General features: G+C 19.0%; 3 protein-coding genes across 3 annotated transcripts; 1 reads left to right on the top strand and 2 right to left on the bottom strand.

Moving 5' to 3' along the window:
- Positions 1 to 1,948: 1,948 nt before the first annotated feature.
- MKS88_000390 (uncharacterized protein) lies at positions 1,949 to 2,623 on the top strand (the record flags this gene model as incomplete). Its single annotated transcript, XM_067214907.1, has 1 exon — positions 1,949 to 2,623. One exon carries the CDS (start codon positions 1,949 to 1,951, stop codon positions 2,621 to 2,623), a length of 675 nt encoding a protein of 224 aa, XP_067075630.1.
- A 3,959-nt stretch (positions 2,624 to 6,582) lies between these two features.
- On the bottom strand, positions 6,583 to 7,564 carry MKS88_000389 (uncharacterized protein; the record flags this gene model as incomplete). The annotated part of the gene is made up of 2 exons (XM_067214896.1): positions 6,583 to 7,371; positions 7,475 to 7,564. The coding sequence occupies 2 exons, from the start codon at positions 7,562 to 7,564 to the stop codon at positions 6,583 to 6,585; spliced, it is 879 nt and encodes a 292-aa protein (XP_067075629.1).
- A 2,916-nt stretch (positions 7,565 to 10,480) lies between these two features.
- Positions 10,481 to 13,039, bottom strand: MKS88_000388 (uncharacterized protein; the record flags this gene model as incomplete). The annotated part of the gene is made up of 3 exons (XM_067214886.1): positions 10,481 to 11,622; positions 11,880 to 12,888; positions 13,019 to 13,039. 3 exons carry the CDS (start codon positions 13,037 to 13,039, stop codon positions 10,481 to 10,483), a joined length of 2,172 nt encoding a protein of 723 aa, XP_067075628.1.
- Positions 13,040 to 18,130: the final 5,091 nt, after the last annotated feature.

The following is an 18,130-nucleotide window of genomic DNA, read 5'->3' as shown; positions in this document are numbered from 1 at the left end:
TTTCGTTAGTTATTATTTATCTTTTCACAATAATATGCCCATATATATTTGTTCATACACTTGCAAGAATCAAATTATTCCTTAGATATAGTGGAAATAAATGTATTGTTTTCTGTAAAGATATAACTATGTATGAAAATGTTTTTTATTTTGTTTTATTATTTATGCTTAACTATAAATATATTAAAGGATAATATTGATTTAAATATATATAAGAACATACGTAGTTAATGTTGATAATATCTAATTCATTTTATTTTTAAAGTTAATTTTTTAAGTAATATTTAATTAAAAAAAAGTACGTTTTTTAGTACATAATTCATAAATATAAAATATAGTTTTTTTGATAGATATTATTTAATAAATAATATTTAAGTTACGTTTTTTTATTTTTCTTTTAAATGTTTAATTAAATAAGTATTATCTACGATGTTTCCCATGCAGCTGTTTTGTAAATAATTTAAATCTATAAAATTTAATTTTTTACAAATTGAATTAAAATCTATACTATAATATTAACAAATTTTTTAGTTGTAACATATAAATATTACGAATTACTGTTTATTCAATTAAAGAACCCATAAACAATTTTTTTTTAAAGAATTCTTAAAACCTACAAAACATGAGAATAGAATCTGTAAGCATTTGAGAATTGAAATATTGAAAATATTGATAATGAGTAATTTAACAAAAGAATGAATTATTTTTATTATTTATTTTATTTTTTTTTTTTTTAATATTATGTATTTCTATAATTTTTTAAAATATTTATTTCATGTGTGGAATATGTTATATGTAAAGATAAGAGAAATAATTCTACCGTGACAGTATGTTTTTTTTTTTTCTTTTATGGAAATATATTAATATTTTTTCCAAATCTTTATATCAAAAAAAAAAAAAATTAAAAAAATTATGTAGATGCATATATAGATTTTTCATATAGAAATAATCGTATAAACTGAATTTAATTAAAAATTATTGTACAGATGTATAATATATGTTTCTATTTTCCTTTAAAATATATATTACTTGATATATCGTGTAATAGCAAATATTTTCAATTGTTTTAATATATGATACATTATAAAATATTTTATGTTCATCGGAATTATCTAAAGAATCTTTTATATTTAACATGATGCAAAATATTAATTCTTTAATATATTATTACTATTATTATAATAATTATTATTTATAAGTATAAAAAATAGTTCCTACAATATATTGTTTATACCTTTAGAATTTTTAGTAAGAAATATCCTTATGATTTGTACTTATTGTATAAATATATTGAACTGTATATGATCTATATTCTCTATGATCTGTATTCTATGTAAACTGATTATTTTATGAAATTATAAGAAATAATATATATTTTTTCTAGTATTATATTTTGAAATGAATTAATAGAAAAATATTATTAATTTAATATATTACAATAAAATAAATATATATTTAAATATTTATGAATAAAATCAAATTGTTTTACATTTATGTATGTTATTTCAATCTTCAAATAACATAATGATAAAAGTTATATTATATACATTTAAATTTATTTTACATTTTATATATTGTAAAATCAATTATAGTTATATAAATTTTATTGTTGATTTATAAAGATATAATATAAATAAATTTCTAAATAAATCTAGCTCCATTTTTCATTAGAACCATATTATATTATTATTATTATTTTTTTTTTAAATAAATTAAAATATTAAATATTTACTTAATAAATAAAGAAATGAGGACAAAAATATTTATTGAAATGTTTGCGTTTATCGTTCTTACATGGATATGCAATCTTAACCATTATATGGTATAATAACATCATATATGTATATTTTTTATTATTTATATTTTTCGCATTTTATTTTTGTTAACATAGTATTTTATTATTAGTTAATTTATTCAAATTAAAAATTAATATTTATGTTTTTAGAATATGTTTATTGAATCCACGGAAAGAAAATATATCTCCGGTATAATATTAGATAAAAGAAATTATAGAATACTAGAAAAAAGTAAACACGATATGCATCCAAATGTTGTATGCTTAAAAGAAAAGATTCCAAATAATGAAGATATTAAATATAAAAATATATATAATAATGCAAAAGGGTCTAATGGAAGAAACAAACAATCAAATAGAAGTTTATTAAATAAGGCACAATACTATACAGAAGTAATAGATTATAATAATGGAATGTTTGATGGAAAACATTTCCATTTTGAAAAAAAATGGATTAAGAAAAAAGATTATGATGATTTTCTTGAGAAAAAAAGGAGAATTTGTAATATAGCTTTAAAAAAAATAAAATTTAAAAATTACGGATATATAGTTGCTATGTTTGTTATTTTTTTCTTCTTTGGAATAGGAGTACCAGTATTATCTAACTTGGATTCTTTGGATACAGCATGGAAAGGGCTGGACGATAAAAATATATTGAAAATTTTATATGATGCCGTAAAAAAGTGGGATCAAACCGTAAATTCCTATATTTATTTTACATTATTTAGTGTACTAATGCTTACATTGATTATTGTGCTTGTAAAAGGAATTTGTAAAATCTTAAGAAATAATGAAAAATATAATAAAATTAAGTTGATAACTGAGTAAAGTAAATAATAATAAATATACATTTTTCTCCAATTAATTCAATAACATTAAGTAATATTTATAATATTTTTATTGATATGCTTAATATATATGAATATAATTTCTAAAATATTATAAATTCATATTTATATTAGTCTTTTTGATACACAAAAATATAAATATATGTTTCTCGATTTTTGTGAATTTTGAACGCTTAAATGATTTACAATTTCTACTATAATGAATAATGTAAGCTTAACTAAATATACATATTATATTAATTATATTTTTACATATAAATAGATTTCTATGAATAACATATATCTGTGCTTTGAAGTGAATAAATAATAGTTATTCATATAATTTTATAGAACTCAGTTAAATTATATTTTAACTAATAATTAGTGTTTCCTATTCTGTACGCTGCTTTATTCTAAAATTACTATTTGTTATGGTAATTGAAGGAAAAAATATTGTTTGTTTTGTATTAACAATACACATTTCTTGTTTAGTATTTAATAAAACTATGTGAGCACATCGTGCTTAACTGTCATATATATAAATATATATTTTTACATTAAAAAACCATTAATATTTACTTTATATAATATTTTTTATGATATGTATGTACCAGAATATATTTAATGAAAAAATATTCTTGAAAATCCTTTGGTTTTGTTCTTATTGAATAATTCTGAAAATATAAATATATAATAAATTAATATCGTTTTGAATATGGAAAATTAATAAGTTTTTAATATTTTGTGTATTATGAAACTTCATAATTAATTGAAGGGAAAAAACGAATTATTATATTGATATTGTTCCTAATTATAGTGTTGAATCTATTCTTAATAAATTTTTTAATGTATATTATATTGAAAATATATTAAATAATGTTTTTATTTTCTATCTCATTGAAAAATGGTATTTGTGAATAATATTTAATCAGATATGAATAGGTAAAATTTTTACTTATTTAGATTGTAACACTTAACATTAAAATCTCTATTAAAAGAATTAGAATATTTCTATTAATATGTTGAAACGGAATATATAATATATATATTCATGTTTGTTTTTGAAAATTTATATAAAAGTAATTTTGTTTAATTTTATCTATATTTTCTAAAACATTCTGAGCATTTTGTTAAAAAAATGTAACATTGTTGTATGTTTACTTTTTTAATCTTTTAATATAATAGTATTTCTTATTTTTAATTAGCGAGAATATTATGAGAACATATGAAGTTTTCAAATTATCAATGATATAACATTTTTTATAAAATTTTTTTATAATTATTTGACTAGTATAATATATTTTATTGGATGTTTATATTAAACACATTTGAGTTCAATGCCCAAAAAATATTTTATAATTTATATTTTATTTATATATTATTTCATATTACTTATTATATCCATGATTGAATATTTACGGAACAAAATATATGTTGAATCATTTGAAATGATAGTTATATAATAAGTATATATAAACTATATAGCTTAAATATATTTTTATATTAATATAAATATTTTTAATTTAATTTGGCTTAAATATATCAAAGCTTCTAATTTCATTTTCTGATAATATCCTTGCAATTACTTTCACAAATCAATAATAATTACATTATATGTACCGAATTCTTGATATATTTAATGTGACACAAATATTGAATTAATAACAGTAAAATCCTTATTTTTATTAATAATAAATGTTACAAGTTTTGTTATTTTATGTAATTTTATCAATTTTTTTTTGGATAAATTTTTGTAAAACTTTATTTTATTATCCTACTATAGTAAGAATTATGTGCTTGTTTTAGTATCATCTAAACATTACAATAATGAATTCTGATTTTACAGATTATGTGCTATTAAAAATACAATTATTTAAAATTTTTTTTAAAATTATACTAACTTGTTTTAATATATGAAACATTTATAACAAATATCTAATTAAAAAATGACTAACATATTTTTAAGGGTTCCATTTCATTTCCTCTTCTCTGTATGTTATTATATTATAAAATCTGAAACATAATCACAGTATCGTAAGAATAGAACATTAATAATATACTAATGAAATGTATTAACTTTAGTAGTTAAATATTGGAAAATTTTATAAGTGTTTTAATATTTATTGTTAGATATACTTTTGTTTGTTTTATCCGTATTTTCTTTCTAATTTATAGCCTTTTGTTAAATGGGTTACAAATTCCTTGTTTATTATTACCAATTTTCTTAACAAAAGAATACTTCCATTAATTAAAAAAAGGAGTTTATCCATTTTATGTTTTTTCTCTACCTTTAAAATATTTAATTAAATATGATTTTTGTAAATTATTTACCAATATTTTCTACTGCTTCGCTTCTTTGTGAATCCTTTCCCCACTTATCAGTCACTTTTTCTGCATGAATATACAAATTCATCATTACGTGCCATTCCCATAACAAACCAACTTTTCCACCTTTTATATCCGTTATATTTGGTTTATGTATGAGTTAATTCATGATATATATGTTTTGTCTAAGAACATACTTCTTTATATATTAAATTATGCAATTTTTTTATTTTTCATTAATATGGAATATTGCATTACAATATATATTGGAAAATGAGGAAAAAAGGGAAAAATATTGCCTTTTATTTTTTGTTATTAAAAATTAAACAAAAAAAAAGTATATATATTTGTATGTAAAGAGGTAATACAATGAAAAATATTTTTAAAGGGATACTTTATTACAAGAAATGAAGAAAAAAGGAAATAATAAAATTTTAGATAATATATTAACTCTGCAACTGTAGAAAAAAGAAATATTCAATTGAAAACCATCTTCCAGAAGTATAATAAATAAAATAAATATAAAAATGTACTAGAAAATATTTAAATATTTTAATCCTTTATAATAATAGTTAAATATATAGCGTGTAATCCTTTCAATTTATATTATATAAAATAATACAAAAACTTCATACACATAATTTTGAATAATATTATTAAATGTCATAATGTGCAACATTATAATTAAAAATGATTCTTAACTCTTATTTATCTAATAAAAATATAATAACCTTAAAGTCAATAAATTCAGGGTAATTTATATATATCCTTTTACAAATTAAACAAACACAGCTCATGTTATATAGTGCAAAGTACATTTTTTTTTTATTCAATTTTTTTTTAATATTAAAGAGATAAAAAAATTTATTCAAATGAGGATTTATATACTTTTTTTTTTAATTTTAACTGTAGAATGAAATGTTTATATTCGCACTAATAAATTTAAATCTAAGGAAAAGTGTTTAATTATATGATATATACTAATTATAGAAGTATGATTATGATATATGGAAATAAATATTGTAATAACTAAGAATTATCTGTGTAATAAAAACACATAATGTTATATATTATTATAAATATTAAATTATTTTTATAACTTACAAGAAAAAAACAAAAGTACTTTTTTAAAATATTATATTTTACATATACTAAATAAATTCAATAACAAAAAAAAAATGTAAAAAAATAAACACTATATAAACACAAATACAATAAATGCTAATAAATTTAAAAATAAATAGTGATTTTTTATTTAGGTTTCTAAAATTACATTTACCATTATATAAGTATTCTATGTTTTGAGTTAATGTAATTTTTCAAATGTAAACACTACCCTCTTCAATTTTTGTTTTCAGTGATCCAGCTTTATTTTTATTATACTTTTTTTTTTTTTAGAATAGCCATCTTCTTCCTTTAAGAAAAATATAAGATATTTACTTCACATGACTCTATTATGAAAAATAGTTAACTTATAAATCTCTATTTTATATATTTTTCATTATGCATATTTTTCTGTCTCCTAGCCTTCATTTTTGCATGATGAAATATCCACCTTGGAAATTAAATAGAAGAAAATTTTGTAATTACATTCCGTTCATTTTTATATAATATTTATTATTTTTATTCACAAGTCTATTTCATCTTTTTTTCTTTAATCCACCCATTCCAGTATTTATTTTCTATCCAATTTATATAAAAGGATATTAACCAATTATTATAAGCCCCCATAGTTTTTATGCACCACTGTGTCAACTTTGGGTTATTGTTATCTACATAATTTTTATCAATACGCTTAATTAAAAGGTCCCACTGTTTCTTTTCATTTTTTCTTCTTTTTACCCAATATAAAAAGGATGAAACTTTTATATAAATATCTGGATCTTCATGTAATGCTTTTTCATTCGAATGTACCCAATAACGCTCTTCGTAAAATCTATATGGATCTGAATTCCATTTATATTTCTTCGTTTTACTCCAGTTAATCAATTTGGATGTCATAATTTTATTGTAGGAGGATATATTTTCGTTGAACCAACTTTCAAAATCTGATATTATATAATCTAATCCACGTGTTCGGAACCACTCTATCCATTCATCGTCACTCCAGTTAGAACATACATCATAAAGATCTGACTGATATTCTTCGTGCATTCTGGGATTATAATGCGACCATTTTTCCTCTAATCTGTACAAAAAATTATTAAATGCTTCATTTTTGTTTTTTAACCAAGCAGCATGTTCCTTTTCAAAATCTTCTATCATTTCTTTTTCCTGTTTCCTCAACCATAATTCCAAATCAAATGTTTTACGTGATTCTGATAGAATGTTTTTCTCTGTCGTTTGTCTTAAATATGCTATTGGCATATCTTCAGAAGTAGTATAAGATTTACAAAGTAGAGGTTTTGTTTTTCCAGTACATATCTAAATAAAATATAAAAAAGAATATATGTTTTTTATATTAACATAATTTTTAAATAGAATTAGCTAAAATTTAAATATATTTATTTGAAATATTTTATATTACCCCACTACAGCAACCATTAACATTTTCAGAGGTAGAAGATAATTTAAATACAATAGCGGAAGCTGATACAATAAAGATTAATGATTTCATATTAAATATTTTATAGTTTTATTTTATATTATTTATTTTTCAATAAAATATATTAAATTACAAAAGCATGAACTTTAAAATAATAAGTATAAAAATAACGCGGAACATGAGAAAATGGTTTACAAAAAGTATTTAAATTACTATTTAAAAAAAAATAATAAAATAAAAATTTTTCAATGAAAAAAATATGGATCCAAAAAATTAAGAATTATAATTTTTATAATAAGGTTAAAATAATTCTATAGAGAAACACCTATATTTACTTAAATGTAATTAAATATTTATTTATGTACCTGTGTCAACTTACAATATTTTAATAATATTTAATTATTTTTTTTATTATTTTTTTTTTAAATATTTAATTTTAAAATATAAATAATAATAAAATATAGGATTATTGTAAAACTTAAACTAAACATGTATATGTATATATATATATGTATATATATATATGTATATATATATATATAGATAGAAAGATAAAATTTCAAGCGTTATATAAGTAATCCAATTCGTTACTTTTTAACACATAAGTATATCATCAATATTATCGACATATGTTTTATTAATAAATACCTTATCTCTTTATTAACATTCTTGTTATTATAATTTTTTTTTTTTATGAAAATATTATTCTGCGTAATTATGTGAATATAATAAATATAATAATTTAGAAATGAATATAAAAATTAAATTAGAAAAAAATACAAAAAACTAAAAATTACAATATTGAATTTATACTTAAATTTTGTTTAAACATAATTGACAATTATACAGAGAATAATAATAAGGAATTAAAAAAAAACTTTTTAATATTTAAAATGGATAGTATTTTCCTTAGGTTTTTTTACACTTTTTTTCAAAATTTTAGGAGTTTTTTTAATTTTGTTTTTTATTTTTCTAATCGTTCTATTATTTCCTGAATTTATTTTATGTATTATATATATTCTTCTTAGTTTTTTATTTTTATTCTCTTTTTACTTTATATCTTAATTTTTTAAACTTTTTTAATTATTTTTTCTTTTTTTTGTGTTAATTATTGTTTCATTTTTTTATTTTATTTTTTGCTTCATATTTTATATTTTTTGTACAATTTTTTTTTATTAATAAACGAAGTTCTGTAAAATAAATTATGATGCTTGCTATTATTTTTGACACAATTTGTTTAATTAAAAGAAACATTATTTACATATTTTTATTATTTAATTTTTTTACTGATTGAATATTTCTTATATTAAAATATAAGAATAAATATAATGAAATATCCTAAGAAAAAATTATTATATATCTTTTTGTTTGGTATGAATTTTAATAATTCTAATGAAAACGGAATAACAATTTGCTTGTATAATTTTTTACTATTATACGTTAATAACAGGAATATTATTTGTTATATAAATAAAATTTTATAATGAAAACTTTTTTTATTTATTAATATATTGTAAGAATTGTAATATTAAAAAATTTTAATTAATATTTTTAGAATATTTTTAAAAAATATTTAAAAAAAAAATTTTTCTAATAGGAAGTAAAATATTATAAAAAATATGTGTATCAAACTTTTTATGGTTGTTGAAATATGCGCAAAAAGGTAAAAAGAGGTTTATATTTTAAAAGGAAAAATTAACTTATTAAATGTGAAAGTGAATATTTAGTTAAAAATTAATATCATGTTTTAGTGAGGACATAAAATGATAATATCATAAAATATATTTATATAGCATAGCATGACAAATGAATAATAATATTGCAAAACGGATTTGATATATTATTTCCATGATTTACTATAAAGTTGTTATTTTTAATAATATTTTATAAATCATTAATAATTATTATTTTACATTTTAGCAATTTATAACTAATACAATAAATAATACAATCCTTTAGAAATATTATTATATAACACTTCCTAATTGAGAATGGCTCCCACAGTTGTAGTAAAATATAAAGCAAAATGATTTGTGCTATCTTTTTCCTATTTTCCTATGAATGGAAAAACATTATTTTTATCAATATATATATATATATATATATGTAAATGTGTTTCGTTTATAATGCCATATATATTATGGATAAAATGAATTTCGTTATTAAGAAATAAAATTTTTAAATATAATTTTTTAATTTGGAGAAAAAATAAATAATTTAAAAGAACACAAATATATCTAATAGATAAATGTTTAAAGATATACAATAAATGAACGCTATTAATATGCAAACATCAATTAACTCATAACAGATTAAGATGTTTTCATTAAGTACATAGTATACATTTTTCTATAATGTAACTTATAATATAAATTTTCCGTAAATTATCATTTTGTTTTCATAAGTAGTTTTTTTCCTTTTTTTTTTTTTTTATTAACAAAATCTTTATATAAATTAAAATATGAAACGGTCGAACTATGGGAATGTAAAAAAGATACAAATAAATATATTTATAAATGTGAAAATAACTAAATATTATGAAGTAATAGGATAAAATAGAATTATAGAAATTTTTGTAATAATATTGTATTAATTCAAGAATAGTGTTACAGTATATTTATTTTATTTTGTTTCCTTATTCCAAATTATAATTTTTTCCAAGTTTAACTTTTTCTAAAATATTAATATTAACTGCATTTTTGTATAGGTATATTAATATCTTATTACTTTTATTGAAGCAAGTTTTAATATATTGTTTTAATGGATAATATTACAGAAATAAAGAACGTATATATAATTGTAATATATTTGAAGTGCTTCAATTTCAAACTTCATATTTAATGATTTTTTTTTTTTTTTTATTACTTATTACTTTATATTCATTTTCTTTATTTTTTAGAGACATTACAAAATTTAAATAATATATTTCATTAACAGACATTTTTCTTATATATGATCTAGATGTATTTTGGATGTATACCTATAAATTTATAATATCTGTTTTTCTTCTATTTCATCATATTTGTCTAGTGCCCCATAGTTAACTACATAATTTCCATATTTGTTATCTTCTCTTATCAAGTTTTCTATCTCATTCCTGAAACTATCATTTCCTATATGAGCATGGATTTCTTTATTTTGTCTATATCCTAAATCATTGCTGCTATATTCAATTATATTTTCTGTAATTTCTGGTATTTTATCTGAACTTAATCTTTTTTTCAATTCATTTAAGGAACTATCGAAATATGATTCGCTATTTTCAAAGTTCACCTCGTTTTTACATTCTTCTAATATAGTCATAAAAACTAGAATAAATAGCTTTCTTACTAATTTTCGTTTTACATATTTATAGAATTCTTCATAATTTTCCTTGATTTGGAATTCTTCTATATTCATTAATGATACATAATTTTTAGTATCTTCATTTAGATATTCATCTGATATATTGTGAAAATCCTCTGAGAATTCATTGAAGCATTCTTGTTCCAAATATTGCTCTATAATAGTACCCTTTTTTGATATCCATTGTTTCCATATATCTTTTTCTCTTTCTAAAAATAGAACTTTGTGATTTTCATTAGAAGATTTTATTTTTAATTTTACCATTTCTTTCATATAAGCTAGTTCTTCTTTCCATTCATTTTTTAAATTATTAAACCAATCCATTTTTTTCAATTTTTCAGAAATATATCTATGTCTTTCTATCCATTTATTCCATAGAATATTTTGTTTTGGAATATCATTGCTACTTTTAATATTTTGTGTTATTAAATCATCATTTGTTAAATTAGAATAGACATTATATTCCTTTTTTGTGATCTCATCTATGCATATTTTTAAGAATTCTTCTTTGTTGTTTTCCCATTCTTCATTTCTGCATTCTTCGAGTACTTCCATATGTACTTCTATTATGGTTTTGGATCTGTCTTTTTTTCGATTTGACAAGTTTATATTTTTTTTAAATTCATTTATTTTAATTTTTTTTACGATTTCTTTTTCATCAAATATTGGGTGTTCTAAAAGATCATCTGTTAAAAACTTACTTTTGTGTTTAGAAAATGAAGGTACTAGTAATCTCAAGAATTTCACGTGCCTTCGTTTTATTTTATTTTTTTTTTTAATTATTCCTATTAAAGCGTACTATAAAAAAAAATTTATTATATAATAAATTATTACAGTAATAAAATTTTTATATTATTTTAAAATTTTAATTTTTATTTTACTTTAATAAACAGGCATAATAAAATAATAACTATTGAGTTTATTAAAATTGACGATATATTTGTGTTACTCATGTTTTCTGCTGAACCTATAAGAACATTTTAAAAATGTGTATTACTTTTAGCAGTTATATCAAAAGTATTTTATGTAAAATTCTTTGTACCTGGAATTTTAGAGAGTTTAGAACTAAGAGGAAATCTTGATGGAAGAACTGATAAGGTAGGAGATGACGGAGCATTATCAGGAGGAGATTCTTCGCTTTCGGGAACTATTTTTGGTAATGCAGGATCTACTTGTGTTACTTGATATTTATTTTTAGTTCCTGTATTAGGTATTGACGTTTCTTCTTGTGCAGATGATGGGCCTGGAATTTCTTCAGCTACACGTTGCTCATCTAAAAGCTCGAATGACGACGATTCTTGAAGTTGAGTTTGTGAATCATGATAAATCTGCTGTTTAGTCTCATTATCAGTTTCATCTGGAGCATGTGTGCCTTCGTTTTCTGCATGAGGTGTTGATAAATCTTGATCTTTAACTGGAGCTTCCATTTGTGTATCGCTAACCTTTTTCTCAGATACAAAATTACAATTTTTATCTATGTAGGAGGATGAGCATTCAGGAGGTTCTTTAAAAGTTTCTTCATCCATTATGTTACACGTGGATTTTTTTTTTGTTTTATAACAATGTTTAAAGAGATTTTTATTTTTTTCAAAGTAAAACTTCCTATCCTCAAGCCATTCCTTATATTCTCTACATTTCATTAAATATTCATTAGTACAATTACTTGGGTAATTTTTTTTTAACGCTTTTATTTGATTCAGATCTGTCCTTCTTTTATCACAGAAATCTTCTTCTTGATATTTTAATTGTAAAATTTCTTTATCTTTTTGCTCTAAAATCATAGGACATCCTCCATGATGATTAGTTAGATTATTATAGTAACGTTTCAACCAATGCTTTAATGCTAGTTCCCACATTGTTTGATTCTCATATCTTGGTGCAACCTTTTTATTAATTAGGTAATCAGCCAATCCTAAGCATTCTTGCCTAAATGTTTGTTTATTTTTCTCATTTTTTAAGGTAGAAGTTTTATTTTGTATATAGTCTTGAATAGCTTTAAATGTGGGTTTTACAACGTAACTCCATACCGTCAAACCGTGGAAAGTCGAATACTAAATTTAAAAGAATTATTAAAAATTATTTAAGGATTAATTTATATCGTAATTGTACTATCATTTTTTTTTATCATAAATAAATAATATATGCAAAAATTTAATCATATTAAAAAGCAGTAAATATTACCGATGTTATACAATTGTCCATAATGATTCTATATTATACTCTAGTTTGTTGTAAATAAAAATATAAAAGAGAAATACAAATTTATATCTTTTATCAATTTAGTATTTTTAAAACTTATATATATTAATTAAAAGAAACTCTTAAATGATCAATTCATAGTAATTCATACGAGAAGTATAATGTAGTTGAATACATTAATATTTATTTTATGGATTTTTTTTTTTTTTTACCTTATATATATCACAACTGTTGATATATTCTAGTAATATTATTATATTAAATCACAGTTAAGTATATATTCTTATAAAAAAACTTCATAATTCTTGTATTGAGAAAACGTTAAATAGCCACCTAAATAAAATTACGTACAAGTAATATCATTAACATAATATTTACTGTATAAAAATGTTATTAATATACGTAATGAAGTTTTAATTTATTTTTTATTAACACAGATATATGTATATATAAATTTTATTACATTTATTAATATAAATTACACTTTTTATTCTATATTTCCGAAAATATATTATTTATAGTACAAATAATTGTTCGTACTGATCGTTTTCTTTTTATTGTGTTAATTTTATACTTACGTTTTGTATAAAATATTATGGTGTTATAATTATTATGTTAATATTTTTTTATATTTTCTACATTATATTTGGATTTGAGAATTAAAAATATATAAATTAAATCACATTGTTTCTATAGTTGTGAAAAGTATACATTATTATAATATACATATAACATTTCATATTATGTACATATGAGACACCTAAAAATAAATGATTTATGGTATATAGGTTATTCTATAAGGTAGTTTTAAAAATATACTTCATTATATACATAGATACTTCTCGATATGCCTGTTGTCACTTTTGGATATAAATTATTTAATATTATCTAAATTTTAATTAATAAAATGCATTAGTTATATTAAATAATTAAAATTATTTTGAATACTTATACATAATATGAAAAATTATTAGTACACTCTATAGCGCAATTAATTAAATCATATAATTAAAAAAGGTAAAACAAATGATAACCTTTTAATGAGTAATAATAATATAATTCCGTGTAAATAGAATAATAACTTACATTATTTGATAAACGTACAGTGATATTTCACGATTATTTTTTTGTAAATATTCATAGGTATATTTTAATATGCATATTAAAATAATGCTTTTTAGTTTTAGTTTTTATTCTTCATTTGAGAGATATATGAAAATATATTTTTAACACTATATAAAAATGTTTATTTGGCAGGTAAAATAAATAATATAATATGTTAAATCATAATGCGTTTAAAAAAATTAGTTGGTAAATAAAATTACAGAACAATTTAAACATAACACGAAATTCATTGATTATTCTATCATAATATAAATAAACTATTACATTTTATAATGTTTCATTTGAAATAAAAATATAACGATAAATAATGGTGTGGAAAATAAACGAACAAAATAAAATATATATATTTTAATATAAATTTTTGTAAATAATTACATAAGATAAAAAATTCAGCTTTTATATTTATGATTAAACAATTCTTTATTTAATGTATTATTGGTTTAATTTTTTTTATTTTTTGAACATATATTTATGAAAATTGTTTGATTTATTCTTTCTTTTTATTTTAATCCCTAATATCCTCTCCTATTTTTTTTTTAAATATATTGATTTATAACGATATATATGGGAATATATATAAATAAAATTTATCGTTTTTTAGAATGGTATATTTAAATTATTTTATTTGAATACATTATAAATCTGATAAAAATAATACATAAAATAAATATAAATTGTGGTGATATATAGAAACATAAAAGAAAATATAGCTTATTAAAATGTAAGAAAATATGCTCAAAGAAGTGCCTAATAGTTTACAAAAGTATACAACAATTTTTTTCTTTTTTTTTTGTTTGTTTTACTCTTTTATAAGTATATTAAAATATTTTTTTTTTAATATATTTTTAAATATATTTTTTTAAATATATTATTGATTATATCATATAATCATACATTTTGTGCGTCATAATTAATTTAGATTAATGAAAAATTAAAATAATATATATTTATATGAATTATTGAATATTTTGTTATACCACTACGATTGTTTTATTTATTTATATATTTGTAAAGCATTTTTTAATATTAAATAAGATATATGGAAAAATTAAATTTTTCATATCAAATAGGCTATTGGAATTCCATTACATATATATATATATATATATATATATATATATATATTAATGACGTAGAGCAGGAAGTAAATGGATGTATATATATGATTAATCCAATTTAAGTTTATTAAGTGAATTTAATCAATATATTATAATTTTTTCTTATTTAATATATATAATTACCGAGTACCCTAGCTGACATGTATGATATTATTAAAAGCCTTTAACAATTTAAATTTATAATTTATATTATTTCATAAAAAAAGTTTTCATAATATATATATTATAATAGTGAATACAGCATTAAAAAAAATATAAATGAAAAATATTATTAAAAGAATTATTTTCTGATAAACATCTTTTGATTTTAAGTATAATCTTTTAGTTATATATGTAAATATATAGTCGCATCATATTATACAAAACACGTGTTTTTATATATAATTTTATCCATAATTTAATGAGTTTTATTTATTTACATTATTTTAATGTAAAATATATGATATTATAGTAACGTTTTAATTAATACATTTTAATCTTAATGTATTATATATTACTGTTTTATGGGCAATTTATATAACATCATATTGTATGGATTTAGCAAGGATTTTTTAAAATTAGAGTTCTATAATTTATTATGCTTCTTATTATTTTATTATAAGAATAAAATATTATTATGTATGTCTATTTATACATTAAATGATAATATATTCTTACTATTACAAATATTTATGCAATATAATGATAATTCTCTTTATCATCACATCTATAGATAAAGTAATGATTAACAAATTATTATTTTATCCTGTCTATTAATTTTACATTTATATATAATGTGGATTGTTTCCTACAAGAAGCAGAGTGTATCCTAAAAACGTATATCTTAAACAATAATATGGATATTGGTTATGCATTTAAAATCTATAATTCTTCATATTTTCAATATTTATATCTTATAACTTATATTTTGTCATAAAATATTGGTACATTAATATTTTGTATCTTTTTAAAACTTATTAACAAAGATCTTTATATATGAAATTTTTATAGTTTTGTTAGAATAATTCTCTTAAAATATTATATTTCTGGTAATTATTTTAAAAAAAGTTATTAGAGCCTTTTTTCTTTTTGGTGTTTTTTTAAAACACCTTTCAATTTACTTGTTCAATAATTTGTTTTGTAACTACAAAAGTTATTATTATTGAACTTTTATAAATTAGAGTTATTTACACAATAGTGTTCTATATAGTATGTACTGTGAGTTACATATGTATAATAATTTTCAGAACAGTGATTAGTTCTTTAATCATTTTGTTCATCTAAATATTTCAATATTTTATTTTATTTTTTTATTGATAGCAGTATCATTTTTTAAATGAAGTTAAATAATATTAAAAAATATAGTTATTTGTAAGATATCAATACAACAATAATTTGTTGTAATAGATTATGTGGATTGAAGAGTAGAATTATTATTTTTCGTAGGAATAATGTGTAGTTCAACAAAAAAAAATAAATATGAAAAATAATAGTGTAAATGTTAATGAAATTATTGGAAATTTTAGACAAATTCGTACTACATATTATTGTAATATGTTTATTCTCATGCGTTTGACCGCTAGACTGAATGCCTTATAAGAACAGCAATTCATTAAAACATAGAAGCTTCATACACTTCATTAATAAATTTTATAAGTAGTAACCTATTGCTGTTAGTTATATAATTTTTACAAGTTCCATATTAATATTTGAAAATTTGCAATTTCAAGCAAAAATTATTTATCTCTTGTACAATATATATATATTATTATATCGCAGGTTTGATTTTTCAAAATTCACAAAAAGTCTATGTATTTATTGAATATTATGAACTTTTCGGAAACAGTATAACATATATATTAAAAAAAAAAAGGGGGTGGTTATGAAGTTTTTCTTATTTTAAAATAAAAAATATAAATATAGATAACCTAATTATATCTGTAACCTTACAAATGATATATTAAATTCTATATAAATTGAATATTGAAGTGAATATTTCATAATTAGTAAATATTTTACTATATAACTTTTATAAATATTATTATGATAATATGAAATTTAATATTATTTATTATATAACTATTTTTATTTTAATGTATTATATATATAAAAGGCATAATATGAAAAGCACGTAAATTTTATTAAAATATATATATATATATATATACATATGGTTACATATATAAGCTATTTTATATACACATAATAAGTAGATATTTTAATATTTTACAAGAAAATTAATATATTTTCTAATGAAATTTAAATTAAAAATAAAATATAAATAATTTAGATAAATAAAGATATACTGTTTAAAAAGGACAAAAAAAAATATTTATAAATCTTAGGTGTTACCAAAAATGCAAAAGTCCATTTATATCTAATTTAACATAATTTTATAATATACTGCACTTACGTTTTATAGTGATTTTATGTTATATATTTATGTTTTTGTATATATAAAAAATAGTTTATTGTATATATTATATAGTAACATTATCTGTAATAAAAGAACGAAAACTGAAAAGTGTGAGAAAAGGAACAAGTAACGAAATAAGTGTGTTCATAAATATGATATATATACATATATATACAATAAAATAATAAAAATATAATAATGTTAATTTTTTTTAGTTCTAAAATGGGGATATAAATTTATCTATTTTTACTCTTTTTTAATTTTTTATATATACGCTTAGAATATAGTACTTCTTCAGAACAGTAGTATAAAGTTATATTTCAGATGTTTACAATATTTTTTGGTGCTCATCATATTATTACAATTAATGTTCTCTTTTCAATAACGTATAAGGTTTAGAAAAATTTTAGCACAATATATTATCGTTGTTAAAAGTTTGTTTAATAGAATATTATT

Source organism: Plasmodium brasilianum, chromosome 1 (genome assembly GCF_023973825.1).
Source record: "Plasmodium brasilianum strain Bolivian I chromosome 1, whole genome shotgun sequence".
NCBI lineage: Eukaryota > Apicomplexa > Aconoidasida > Haemosporida > Plasmodiidae > Plasmodium > Plasmodium brasilianum.
This window is presented reverse-complemented; position numbering and strand designations above follow the sequence as displayed.